We start from the raw sequence: 14,186 nt of genomic DNA on the forward strand, positions 1-14,186 counted from the left end.
ATTCATCAGCAAACGTTTACTGGGTGCTTACTATGTACTGCGAACACTCAGAGGTGTTGTGAATATGATGAACAAGAAAAACGCTGCCCCTGCCCTCTAGAGCTTTCATGGTTAATGGGGGTAGAAAGGAAATTAACACAGGTAACGGAGGTGTGGTAGCGTTTCAAATGGAGCTGTCAGGAAGCCTGACCACCTGGTATATACCAGCTGCTTAGTCCTTTAATTTTCACGACATTCCTCAGAGGCTGTGACCTGATCTCCGTTTTGACGACAAGGAAACCGACGCTGAGACGGGTAAGAGTGGCAGTCAAGTCCAAAACTCCTAAGCCCCACTTCTTACCAGCCCCCTTCTTACCAGCCCCCTTCTTACCAGCCCCCGTAGAGCGGCCACTGCCACCGTCGGGCCCTGGATGATGAAACCCGGGGCGAGGACTGCACCATCTCTCAGCCTGTGTCCTTGCAGGTGTTGGGGGAAGGGATGTAGGGGGGAATGCAGGATGCGCTTCCAGGGAGAAGCTGCAAATAGCTCTAAATTCGCAGAAGTTTGAGAAGGGCAGACCCCGCCAGGACCCGTCCCGGCACCGCATCCCCTCTGCCAGACAAAAGAGCCCGCCCAGCCTACAGCAGAGCCAGACCACCGCTCCCGCCTCTTGCCCGGCCCCCGATCAGGCCAGCGCGGGGCACTATGGGACTTGTAGTTCTACCAGCTCTCCACACCTGCTACGAAAACAGACTAGGGAACTACAAGGCCCAGGAGCCAGCTGGCAGGCCCGGGCGGACTCGCCGGCGGTGGGTGTGCGAGCGCAGGAGCCGTGTAGTGCGGGAGCTGGGATGCGGCTGCGGGCGCCAGAGCCGAGGAGCAGCTCCAGGCGCGCGGTCTAGCCGGACTAGAAGAGGGGGTGGCCAGGTGGCGACAGGCACGTTGCATGCATGCATTGGGAGCAGACTTTGCAAAACCCCTGTCGTGCGGTGCTTTGGCTCTGCAGCGGCGAGGTGCAGGGTCCGAGTCGACGGGGGATGGGCACCCGTCCCAGAAGCCAGGCTGGCACCGCTAGCTGAAAGAGCCCTTGGCTGGGCTTGGGGACGGGTGTCGGCGTGCCCGCCTTGGGCTGTGCGTGACGTGTGTGTTCTCTTCTCCTTTTTGTCCCAAGGTTTCTCTGGGCGGGCGCGCGATGCAGCGGGCGGCGGCGCTGGTCCGGCGGGGCTGCTACCCCCGGACCCTCGGCCCCTGGGGCCGTGGTCAGAGCAGCGCGGCCGCCGAGGCCTCGGCGGTGCTCAAGGTGCGGCCCGAGCGGAGCCGGCGCGACCGCATCCTTACGCTCGAGTCCATGAACCCGCAGGTGAAGGCGGTGGAGTACGCGGTGCGGGGACCCATCGTGCTCAAGGCCGGCGAGATCGAGCTCGAGCTGCAGAGGGTGAGCGCTGGCTCCAGGGTTCGTGGAGCGGGAGGGCCCTGGGAGGCTAGGGGCCACTGGTGGTGGGGGGGGAAGAGTAGCAGCTGTCCCCTGCTGGGGTTCGCCCGCTGGACTTCCTCCCACCAGCGTGGCCAGCTCTTTCATTCGGCCCACCTTGGCTAAAACGATAGAATGCCCTCCCCCCATCCCTTTACCCGCCAGTGCCTGGCACCTGGCACAAAGAAAGGCCCTCAGATACGGTTCACTTGTTGAATTGAATTCATCAGTTATAATTGAGCTGCCCTTAGTGCCAGGCACTGCCTGCTATGTGGCCGTCCTACCCGCGTGGAACCAAGATCCATGGGGGGGTGGGGGTGGGGGTGAGGACGACAACAGGCAGTAAAGAAAGAAACCAGAATTTCAGAGATCACATTAGGTACCAGGGGAGGGAGGAAGGCTCTGAGGAGACTTAGGTTTGCTCACGAAGATTTTCTTTCTCTGTCTGAGACCTTTTGGGTCATTTTGCCAGTAATGATTCCCTGACAAAAGTGGAGTTGTTGCAGAGTGTCCTGCACAATTCCTTCCCTTAGGCCCCCTTTGGAACCCTGACTGACAGCCATATCTTGTTCTCCCAGTGGGTAGCAGAGGCTTGGGCCTTTTGGGCCTTGGTAGGGTGGCCCTGGGACGTTCTTCCTCCTGGTGGCCGGCTGGCTGGGACCTTAACTTGAGTTCATAGCTGTGTGTAAAGTGACCACACACCCAGTAGTGATTTCTGCCTCCCTGCAACCAGGGCGGCTGGGGTGGGTGTAAGAGATGCCCCTGTAGGATACCAGAGTTCTAACCCAGGTGGAATTCAGGAGGCGGAGTCAAGAGGGTAATGTAAAAAAAAGTAAACACTCCTAAGATTTGTAAGAACTGATGACAGCGGTCACCCAGCTGCTTGCCTAAGATAGTTCTAACCCAGAAGGGGGGAGGGTTCCTTGATCTCGCTCTCACAGGCACCAGAACTGGATGTCTTGGGGGTGAGTTGGCCACTTAATGTTCTTTGAATGCATGGGAGGAAGCCGTGGTGGGACCGTTACATTAACGTGGGGACTTTGGGGGGTTGATGAGCTCATGGCTCGCTGACACCTTGTTGGGACACTCAGTTCTGCTGACTCAAAACACTGAGTTGGACAAGTCAGAGTCCAGTGTCTCCCTCTGACTCCTTGCAGGGCTAAGTTTAAAGCTTGGCCCACAGAAGGCTGGCTCGGTTTCTGTGCCTCCCTGTCCCGAAGGTGGGCCACAGGCAGAGAAAACGGGCTTTTGCTGCTCTGCTCCTTGCTGATACCTGGCAGACTCTAGCTGACCCTCCTTAAGACAACAGTCTCCCTGATAAGGCTGAGATTAAGTTGTTTCCGGTTTATCACTTTACAACTGATTTTTCTGGTTCCAGAACTTGTAGGGGTTCCACGGATTATCTCTGCCTGTTGTTAGATAGCAGCTTGCGTGTGGGCTCCATGAAGTACAAGGATGATTAAGGCAGAAGGGGACACTGTCTTTGCCTTCAGGGATCTGATTGCCATATTGTCCTCTGGACCTGAGCTTCTCTTCCCCCAATTCTTTAAGGATTGGTGGGATTTTTTTTAGCAGGCACAGAAAATGTGAGAGCATTCCAGGTGGAAGGAGGGCTGTGAGCAAAGACAGAAGGTTGGGAAGTTCTGGGCATTTGGGGAAGGGAATTGGTGCTATTTGGAGAGCACTGTCTGGCAGAGAGATATGGTAGATGAATAAGATGGAAAAGGGGGACTGGAGTCTTGTGTGCTGGGCTCAGGACTTTATGGTGCAAAGTTTAGTGTGCAATGGGGAACCAGGATGGTGTTCCAACAGGGTATGGCTCCATCATTGAGGTGGAGAAATTTCTTGGTCATTTGGGCTGGAAACACCCTGTGATTTCTAGGACAGATGGCCCCACTGCCATGTTCTACCCCTGAGTAAGTTGAGACATTCCTTCTGTCCACCTACATTCTCCGGTGCTTTCGTTCAAATTCATCCCTTCTTATTCTCTTCTCACTTGGTCGAATCTCAGTTGCCTGATTCTTGGTGCTGGAGATAATAGCCCCAGCCAAGCCAGCATAGCCTTGCTTAAACCTTTCATTCTCTAGAGACAGCCTCTCCATTCTGCTAGCTTAGACAGTGCCCCTTCTGAGAGAGCCATATTTTCCCAGTCTTTTTTTTTTTTTTTGGCTTGGCTTGGCTTGCGTTGGCTTTGCACAGCTTCGTTTTTTTCTACCTCCATTTTGAACTCTAATGATCAAAACTGGACTGATGTTATTTTAAAGGGTTCGATTTGGTTAGAGATGGGATTTGTAGAGAGTTGAGTGACTTGGGGTAAATCTTCAATCCTTTCTGGGCTTTGGTTTCCCTAGTCTATAAAAGGAAGGTCGGGTGGGCCCAGGGTTTTTCCCCAGGTCCTGACTTTTGTGCCTTTTTGTCCATCTGAAGACCTTTAAGCTGCCTTATGGAATCATTTCACCAGGTGCTCTGTAAATAGTACCGGCTGATTGGCTGGACACGTGGCTCTGGGTTTTTTTTTTAACATCTTTATTGAAGTATAATTGCTTTACAATGGTGTGTTAGTTTCTGCTGTATAACAGAGTGAACCAACTATACGCATACGTATATCCCCATATCCCCTCCCTCTTGCGTCTCCCTCCCACCCTCCCTATCCCACCCCTCTAGGTGGTCACAAAGCACCGAGCTGATCTCCCTGTGCTATGCGGCTGCTTCCCACTAGCTATTTTACATTTAGTAGTGTATATATGTCAATGTGGTTTTTGACTGTGGGGTGGCTTGCCAGGCAAGTCTCGTCTATCTTGCTTGGTGGTAGGAGTGGAGGAGAATGTTCAGGAGAGCCTGAAGGAGGAGGGGCACTTGACTAAGTGGGTGTGTGAAAGGGACCATTCTCCTCCAGCCTGGGCTGTGTGCTCTCAGGGAGGCCCTGTTTCTCCCTGACAGCAGCTCTAAGTGGGAGAACCTATCAGCTTTTCAGATCCTGGTGTTCATTGGGAGCAGCATTTAAAAATAAGCTGCCATTAGTAGGAGTTTTGAAAAGATCTGTCTGTTCCTCCTCAACCTACTTCTTTTTCCCTTGTTTTATTGGGGGAAGGGAGGAGGTTGGCATAAGTGGAGACAGGAAGGCTTCTGTTTGTAAAAGTACACAGACTCAGGGCAAAACATTTACGAAGGGAAAAACTGAATAGTGTTAACATCAGTGTGTGCTGCATCTAAACACAGTAAAAGTGGAGAATGCTGTAGCACCTCCTTATCGTTAGTTAAGAACTAAGTCTGGAAACTCTGGATGCGCCAAGCACAAGAGGTGAAATCTCATCGGTCATTTTCTTTAGAGCTTAGATGCAATCTTAAAATAAAGAAATTTGTAGTGTAGGCTTCCATTTGGAACCCTCCACCCACCCACCCTGCCCAAGTCACCAAGGACCTGCATCCTGGGCTTTGCCTTTATGTGCTGTGGGCCTCAGACAAGTTACTCAGAGCACCTTGGCCTCAGTTATTCCTCTGCAAAATGAGCCCAATTTATTTCTCCTAAAGACTAGTTGGAGATGTTTAGTGATGATGCTTTGAACAGCTAGAAACCAGTCAGAACTCTTTTTTTTTTTTGGTCCGCACTAAATGGCTTTTGGGATCTTATTAGTTCCCCGACCAGGGATTGAACTTATGCCCTCAGCAGTGAAAGTGTGGAGCCCGAACCACTGGACCACCAGGGAGTTCCCCAGTGAGAACTCTTAAGAGTCTTCATTTTCAAGATAATGAGAGTTGCTTGGGGAGAGTGCCAGGGGTCACTCTTTCCTTGCCTTCCCCTTGAGTCTCTGGGTCTAGGAATGTGGGGTTTGCTCTCCTGCCTGGGCCTTAACCTTGCTATCTTGAATTATCCTGTTTGGAGCTCATTCAGCTTTCATCCCTGCAAACCTCAGCTTCTACGGTTGACCCTCCCACAGGCCCCTAGACTTCAGGAACCTACGTCCAGCCTTCCCTGCTTCCATGGTTAGGAAACTCAGCCGTTGGAGCTCCCACCTCATCTCTTTTTTTTTTTTTTTTTTTTGCGGTACGCGGGCCTCTCACTGTTGTGGCCTCTCCTGCTGCAGAGTACAGGCTCCGGACGCGCAGGCTCAGCGGCCATGGTTCACGGGCCCAGCCGCTCTGCGGCATGTGGGATCCTCCCGGACCGGGGCACGAACCCGTGTCCCCTGCATTGGCAGGCAGACTCTCAACCACTGCGCCACCAGGGAAGCCCCCACCTCATCTCTTAATCACAGGCCTGTATAGGTTTGGCTCGGTTTCTTCCAGCTTTGCCTGTCATAATGGTCGGGGCCAGACCCTGTGCTGAGCCTCGGTTTCCTCAGCTGTGCAGCGCACCTGTTTTCAGGGACCCTGGGGACTAGCTGGGTTTGTCTCTGGGGCTTCCGTCTGGAGCTCTCTGTTGGACTTCCTGCCTGCCCAGTCTTGCTCATGGCCCTGGGGTCTTTTCACGTGGCCTTCCTGGCCTGGAGCCAGCTGTGCCCTCTCTCCCTTCTCTGAGTCCACTTTTTCATCAGCCTGGGCTCTGAAGGTGGTAGCCTCTCCTGTGTTGCCCACTTCTGTCACAGGGCATGATTCATAAGTGTTTGTTGAAGGAGAGGTAGGCTCTCTGGGGACTCACCGTCCTACCAAACTTTCCCGCTCGCATGTCACATGAAATGACAGGAACCACCCCTACCTTGAGGAAACTGCCTTGTGCCTGTTAGAATTGTCCATTGTCCTAATGCTGGGCCTGTGAGCTGGGAAGGACAATGCTAACTCCTTTTTCCTTCTCCCTGCTAACACCCTCTGAAATATGCCATTCCCAGAGCCTGGGGGCCTTCTCCTTGAGCCCTCCTTGAGCTGAACTGTGGGAAGAGAGCCCCCCTGTGTTGGCTCTCATCTCAGTGCCCCACAGGGAGGCAGCTCTGGGCAGGATGTGTGCAGATGAGTTAAACAGGTGGGCTCTAGGATGCTGGGAATTAGAACTAGAAAGCTATGTGCTGACCTGGCAGGCTCCCGGAGGGCGGGGCTGAGGTGAGGTTGCCATTGGGTGTGCGTGCAGGCCTGGATGAGTCACTGTGGGCAGGAGCCTGCCCCTGACTCCTTGGTATTTCCCAACCCATGTAGATCTCAAGTGCCTAGATACAGGAGTCTCCTTTGTATGGTGGCCCTTGGCTGGGCAGGCTGGTCCCCTGCCCATTCAGAGGAGCCAGTTTCCCACCCTGCAGCTCGTCCATCATAGCGAAGTGTCTGGAGACCATAGGTACCCAGACCCGAGAGAGGAGATGCTCTATGCTCCTAGGCTGCTTGTTGGCAGGCCCCAGATTGGTTGAGCAGTGCAGGGTGAGGGCACAGGAAAGGAACATCCAGGGATCTGTTCCAGGCATTATTCTCTCCCTGCATTGGGCTGGCTGAGGGCCCGCAGCTGTGTGTTGTAGTTCCTGGCCCTTGACTGTGACACATTTACTCCCTACCGAAGAATGGGCTGTGCCCACACCATGGAAATCACCTGAGTTCAGCTAGCCAGCCCTGGGGGACTGTGGCAATTGAGTCAGGCTGACAGAGCGTCCCATGCCAGGAGCCCAGGCCAGTGCCAAGGAGTGGATCAGGTCTGCCCCTTTGCACACAGTGGCCTGGATTGCTCCACCTGTGGGACGAGCCCTGAGGCCACATGCCCCGAAGCCTGTCTCCAGGGTGCCTGCCCTCACCCCAGCCCAGCCCTGGGCAGCGGGTGGTGCTGTCCCCCTGCCTTGGCCCCCTGAGATGTCTTTCCATATTGGCCAGCCCTGAAGAACTTGGTAAAAGGAGCAGGAGGGAATTAAAAGGCCTTTCTTCCCGCTACCCGCCACCAAACGTAGCTTTTGGAGACTTATCAGGCCCTGTTTATGACGGTCCAGTGCTGTTTCTGGGGTGCCCTCCTCAGCGCCCCATGCCTCCTGGCTCCCGAAGCAGCTGGAGAATTTCTGTATGGGAGGGGCTGAGGAATGGCAGATGAGGGTCAGGAAGACTTGTTCGGCAGGCAGCTGCTTTCATCCCTTAAGCCCACTGGTCTTTACTTAAGGGGTATATTACTGAGTTAAAAAAGGGAGAGTTTTCTAAAGTTGCTTTTATGCACACATTGTGTGAAATGGAGAAGGCAAGTGTCAGAACCATAGAATTGTACCTTTAAAATTTGTATTTAGGGTGCCTTTGGGGAAAGGGCAGCTGGAGATATGGAAAGGTGGCCAGGCATTCCACCCAGACCCCCCCTTGGTACTGCCACTCCTTGCCCCACCGCCTTCTTCCTCCACCATGACCCTTGTGACCTTGTTCCTGGTCCAGCTTTGTAAGATGATGATGTTTGTACTCTGCCAAGTGCTTTCATACTATTTGTCTCAGATAATCCTTTCAGCTGCCCTGGGAGGTCCTTGAACCTGCTGTTGATTCTAACTCTTACAGTGGCTAATTCTGGATTTATCAGTGAGCTGCGTGGAGTTCCCACATTTCCAGATCCCCACAGTTCTCCATCCAAAATGCATTTTCTCCTTAGCAGCAGCCGGGGTGTCCTGCAGTCACCTCCCCAGTGACATTGTTGCCAGGGTTTCCGAGTTCCTCCTCTCTCTGCCATCTCTGTTCTGTGCTAAACGCATTGCTCAGGCAGTGGCCTCAGTTTTGCTCTTCAGCCAGGCTTTTCATCCCTGACGCTTTTTTTTTTTTCAATATGAAAATCAGCCCACATTCTTCATCCTGCAAAGACAGGGTTGCAAGAGAATGACCCCCAAGAGGTCCCTGCTGATCAGTGTCTTCTGGAGGGGAGGGTGGCTGCAGTGCCCCAGTCATTCACTTAGGGGTGGAGGTGGAGCTGCGCGTGGGGGGAGGGAGCCGGCAGTTGTGGGATCCTCTCCCTGATGTTTTCTGCTGCAGACCCCTCCCTCCCTCCCACCACATTTGCCCCAGGGTCAGCGTGGACCTGCAGCTGCCTCAGGGTGCTCTGGCAGCCCAGGAAGCTCTTCTGGCCTTTTCAGAAAATGGGTAACCTTTTGAAGCTTTAATTTCCTAATCTGTAAAAAGGGTTGTATATGGGTTGGCCGAAAAGTTCATTCGGATTTTTCCATAACATCTTATGAAAAACCGAAAAACCGAAACCAATTTTTGGGCCAACCCAATACTGGCCCTTCCTCATAGGGGTGGTTGTGAAGGTCAAATGGGACCAAGCATGTCAAGGGCACTGGGCCTGACACCTGGCAAGGCTCAGAATAGGGCTGCTTATTAATATCCTGTTGAGCATTGCTTGGCCTCTGGAATCCAGGGTCTGAGAGTCACTAAGTAACACCTGTTGCTTTCTCTCTACTCAGGGTATCAAAAAACCATTCACTGAGGTCATCCGTGCCAACATCGGGGATGCCCAAGCCATGGGCCAGCAGCCAATCACCTTCCTCCGACAGGTGAGCTGGCCCTCAGGAACAGAGGCCACTGGGACAGCAGGGAACCAGCCAGCCAGGCCCATTACATTACCTCTGCCTCCTTGCCTGTCCAGCTCCCTCAGGACACAGCAGACACCAGGATCCCACAGGGAGGTGCCATTGAAGTAGCAGCCCCTCCAGTGCCTGATGTCCCCACTGGTTCTCTCCCTCAGTCTCCTCCCCTTCCAAAGCTGTCTGAAATTCCTAAACCCATTTTGAGGATGCTCTAGTATACAAGGCTCCCAGGTGCATGGTCCTGGATGCTGAGTTTGGAGCTGGGTTGGTGAGGGCATCAGAGAGTAGATGGGAGAGGTAGAGGCCCAATGGGCTGGGAGATGGTGCGTGGGGGTCCAGGTATGGCTTCCCAAGTGAGAATCCCCAGGTTTGAGTGTTGGCTTTGCTGCTTACCTGCTGGGTGGCTTTGGGCAAGTGGAGATCACCAGACACTGCCTCGGAGGACTGCTGGGGGACTCCATGAGATGGAGAGTGTGAAGGCCCTCAAGAGGCACATTGCAGTGTTTCAGTTTGAGTGCCAATTGCAAGGATGCTGCATGGGCCAAAACTGTGGGATTGGTGGGCTAGAGGGGAAAAGATAAGGTGGGAGAGTACTCCAGGGCCTGCTAGACAGAGGTTGGAGACCAGCTACAGCGAAAGCTTTTCCCTGGAGAAGGAATGGGGCAAAATTTGGTCCTTGTGTGGCTAAGGTTGGCAGGCTGGGGCAGGCAGCAAAGCTGAGTGCTGAATGCCCTGGTCTTTTCCTGCCCGTATTTCCTGCTGCAGGGACTGGCACACAGGAGGGGCGATCCTACCCTGCTCCCTGGGTGGAGGGTTGTTGGGGGCCCCGGGGCCTCAGCCTTCAGCCCCTCAGGGAATTCACACAGGGTATGGGGGAGAAGAACCAAGGCTGGCAACGACCTCAGGAACATCCACTGCATGGACTCCCATGGCCACTGTTGCAGACCTCAGGAGCGTGCCAGCTGCCCATGAATGTCAGAGGCCCCAAGCTGGGCCCGTGGGGAGGAAGTGGATCAGACAAGACAGAGAGGCTCTGCCAGGGAAGTGGAGCAAGAGGAGGTCAGAGCATCCTGGTTGTCCTGGAAGCTCGTCCTGGAAGCACACAGCTTAGGAGAGGAGAGGCCCAAGGTGGCTTCCCTCTGCAGAGGTTCCCCACATGTGCCTGGGGCGCCTCCTGTTGCCTCAGCCTTTTCTGGCTGGCTGGCACACTCCCGGATCCAGCCCTGCCGCCGGCTGTGGCAGGCCCGGCCTCTCCCACTTGGTGCTGGCCTCCTCCAGCCTTCACAAGCACCCCAGGGAGGAGGGCAGGCTGGGTCACTGCCTATTGCACAAATCTTTTTGAAGAAAAGCCGGGCTCCAAGAAGCCTGCGCCCGCCCAAAGTCCCCCAGCCGTGAGCCACAGCCTGCCTCAGTGCTCCTGGCATCGCTCTTAAGCTTCCAGCTTAGACTTGCCTGGTGAGCGGGGGTTTGCCAGCACTTTTGCAAACATTTCCTTGCTTAATCCTCTTAATTTGTGAGGTTAGGGTGATTTTCTGTGTTACAGAGGTGAAAAAGCTGAATCGGTTTTCAGTTCTGGCCAGGAAAAGGGGTGATGGGGGGTGCTCAGGCTGTAGGCAGAGGTCTGTGCAATCCTGTCATCTGGGGTGCACCTGCCTCCTCAGCCCCAGCCCCCTGCTCTGGAACCCCTGGTTCTTGTGGCCTTGGGTATGTGAGCTGCTGTCCTTTATGGAGGAGGTGGGGCAGAGTAAGCAGCCTCCTTCTGTCCCCTGGCTCCTCGGAGGGTGGTGGCCCACCCTCCGCCCAGGCCCAGGTCATCATGGACCTTGCCTCTCACCATCTCCCTTCCGCTGCAGAGCGTCCACTGTCCTCCTCCCCGCCTGTCCCCAGGCCCCCACAGGCTGGGGCCCTTGTGGAGAGGCCTGTGAGGGCACTGTCCCTCAGAGTTGTCATCTCACACCGTCGCCTGCCCAGAGTCCTTTGTGCCCCTCCGGGGTGGGCGGTACTGGGAGCCCAGCCCATGCCTCTGTTCCTCCAGGTGATGGCACTCTGTACCTACCCGAACCTGTTGGACAGCCCCAGCTTCCCAGAAGATGCTAAGAAACGAGCCCGGCGGATCCTACAGGCTTGTGGCGGGAACAGCTTGGGTGAGGCCCCGACTTGCCAGGTCCCAGCGGGCGTGAAAAGAACGTGTGTTCTCAGCGTGGGCCTGGGCCTTGGCCCAGAATGAAGGGTTACACGTTGAGTGAGTGTGTGAATGTGTGTGGTGGCTGACGTGCAGAGTAAATGACAATGTTCTTCTTGTCCGTGCTCTGTCAGCCTCTTGTTTGCTGAGCTTATGGGGTCGATGCCATCTGTTGGTGGATTGGGGCACTTCAGGCGCAAGAGCCTGCATTTGGCTGGATTTGGGGTTTACACTGGGAGCTGGCTTTGATGCTGAGCCCACCCTCAGAGCAGAAGGTTGAGCCCGAGGCAGCCTCCGAAGCCGGAGGCCAGAGGGAGGCACATGCCCCGCTGGCCCGGCTTCTCACTTCCCTGTGGCCACGCTGTGAGGTGCCTGTGGCCCCCTTTTGGTGGTTTCCTTGCTCTGAAGGTGCCGCCCACCCGCCCCCAACTTGTGTGTTATGTTCCCGTCACCGGACTGTGCTCCTTTGTGCTGGGGGCCCAGGCCCAGCCTCGGCCCCCAGCACCAGAGGGCTCCGTGGAGGAAGGCCCTGTGGATGTGAAAATGATCTTCTCTCCCTTCCCTGCTGAGATGGATTTCCAGCCTCTGGGCCTCTGGCTCTTTGTTCTCATCTCATGTTCTTTTTCCTGTTTATTTTTGCTTCATTCCTTTGCCCAGTGCCTACATAGGGAATCCAGCTTCCTTTGTCCTGAGGAAAATCGTTGTCCTTAGGGCTTTTTTAGGACTAGTGCCTGAATGTTTCAAAACATGGGACGGGGATTCTTGTGGCTTGTTCAGCAGGGGATCAGCCACAATTGGCATCTCTGTCACCTCCCTGCCTTTCCCCTCCCCCTTTTCTGCTCTGTCTCTTTATGGAGAGTCCTATGCTTACTTTCCTGGCTGTGGTCACCCTACCAGCCCTCTGTCCAAGTTTGTGTCCTTCACAGTGTCCCTCTCAGGAAGGGGCCAGCTTCCCTGCCCGCCAGCCTGCTTGGCGTGTGGGCCAGCACCTTGTGTGGCAAGGACTGAACTACAAGCTGGCAGAGGCCAGCCCAGAGGCCTGGCCTCCAGGCTCCTTTCCTCCTGCACCCTCTGCCCAGCCCAGAGGACAAAGGCGCTTCTCGAAGACCCATGGCAGTGGGCCTGAGACTCCAGGAACTGCAACCCGGAGGTGGAGGGAGGGGGTTTGCTCTTGCATATCTGATGTCAGTGTCTGGGGAACGGGGAGGGGATTTTGTTCCATGCACTAAGCCTCATCGACAAGTTTTATTCTGTGTCAGCCAGGGCTGGGAGAATGGCATTGGGAGGCCATGTCCGTGTGAGTCGGGACTGTTGGCCTTTGGGGTTTTGGGAACCTGCATTGAGTTCTGTCTGGGGAGCTCATGAGGACAGGTGAGGTAGGTGCTCTCTGAGCCTCCTTCCTCATCCTTGAATTAGGAGATACTTTGTACCCACCTCCCGGGCTTGCAGGAAGGTTGGCATTTGTGCCCCTTGTCAAGTGTGGAGAAGCCCCGCCCTGGAGGTTACTACCTGTTCCTGCCCATCGTTGGGGGAGGGGCAGTGTCCTGGCCAAGACTGGGACAATGGGGCGGGGGTGCTCTGTCAACTAAGGCTTGGGCAGCCTGAGCACCTGCCCACAAAAATAAAGGAAATGGAAAATGTCAGTGTGCCCAGGGCTACCCTGGCCCACGGAGAGATTATAAAATGTGTACACAAGGTCTTAGGGCCCACCTGGGCGTGTTTTTATCATGCCCTTCAAAATTATTTCTTACTGGGGCTCCATTTATTTTTTGTTTGATGAGTAATCCAGTTCTCAGGCTGTGTCCCGGATCTTAAGTAGGATTGAGGTGAAACCTAGACACACCTGGGGGAGGTGGGAGCCGGGAGATAACGCCCTCGTCACGCTCCTCTCTGGGCCCACGCCGTGTACCAGGCGCTGCTCTAGGCCCTGAGGGACACTGGTGAACAAGGCAGGTGGAGTTTCTGTGCTTGTGAAGCTCACTGTCAGATTTGGGAAAAACAAACATTAAAAAGAATTAACACAAAAACATAATCCCCAGTTTTCATGAGTTCTTAGAGAAAGAGCAGAGAGCTGTGGGGTTATAACAAGGGATTCTAATGTAGAGGGAGGGTTTAAGGAGAAACTGGCATTCAAATTCATGTGGAAGATGACTAAGAGATTCTGTTAATGCACACCAGACAGAGGAAATGGTGTGTGCAAAGGCCTTGAAGTTTAAGGCTGAATGTGATCGAGTGAAAGGGTCTGGGTGCGATGGCGCTGGGGGTTTGGCAGATGGTGCCAGTTTGTGGGCAGTGGGAGGCAGGTTGCCATGGGTCCCAGGGCAGAGTCCTACACAGGGGTACGTGCTCTACAGCGATGAACAGAAGAAATAGGTGATGGTCCCTGCCCTCAAGTCAACATGGGGAGGCAGGGGTTCATCTGTATAAAATAAGATAACTGGAGAAATCACAGACTGGGAGAAAGGCTGGGGTGGGGCCCTATCTCAGCCTTCCTAGAGAGAGACTAGGTCTGAGCTGTGAAGGATCAGTGTGGTTCAGAGCATAACAGAAGGTGGAAGTCTGTGGCTGGCAGGAGCAGGGAGCTTGCCCGTGGGAGAACGTCTGGGAATTCAGGGAAGCAGGTGAACTAAAGGCAGGAAGAAGAGGAGGCTTAGCTGGTGTGGAAATGACCAGGCCTCATGGAGTGGAGGGGAGGGCACTGAAAGAAGGCAGAGGGAAATAGGGAGCACAGGAAACTTTCTGAGCATGGGAGCTCAAGAAATATCAAATAAGACATCCAGTAGAAGAAGGATTCTCTAACACCGGCTTCTGTACCTCCCCACTTTTTTATTTGCAAAATATTTCAGATGCATTCAATACCCCAAATAATGTGACAAGGCTCTGTACTCACCACCCAGGTTTGATACGTGTTAATGTTTGCCACTTGATCCTTAGAGAAGTGGTCCAGCCTCCTTCCCCCCTCCCCCACCCCCACTTACAACTGGTCAGAGGGGAAAGGCCAGCCCAGTGCTGCACAGACCCTGAAACCCAGCACCTCCTGGGTGCTGGGCCTTGGATGCTGTGCACTGAGACCCAGAGAAGAGCTGGCCACTTTCC

General features: G+C 54.5%; 1 protein-coding gene across 1 annotated transcript in view; it reads left to right on the forward strand.

Moving 5' to 3' along the window:
• The first annotated feature begins 813 nt into the window (after positions 1–813).
• GPT2 (glutamic--pyruvic transaminase 2) overlaps positions 814–14,186 on the forward strand; it is a 35,302-nt gene continuing 21,929 nt past the window's right edge. Inside the window, exons 1-4 of the mRNA XM_082676079.1 lie at positions 814–917; positions 1,152–1,415; positions 8,786–8,875; positions 10,944–11,052. Coding sequence (XP_082532205.1) covers positions 1,173–1,415; positions 8,786–8,875; positions 10,944–11,052 — 442 coding nt within the window. The 5' untranslated portion in view covers positions 814–917; positions 1,152–1,172. The remainder of the gene's footprint in view (positions 918–1,151; positions 1,416–8,785; positions 8,876–10,943; positions 11,053–14,186) is intronic.

This window comes from Grampus griseus (genome assembly GCF_964374135.1).
Source record: "Grampus griseus genome assembly, chromosome: 19".
NCBI classification, from domain to species: Eukaryota; Metazoa; Chordata; class Mammalia; order Artiodactyla; family Delphinidae; genus Grampus; species Grampus griseus.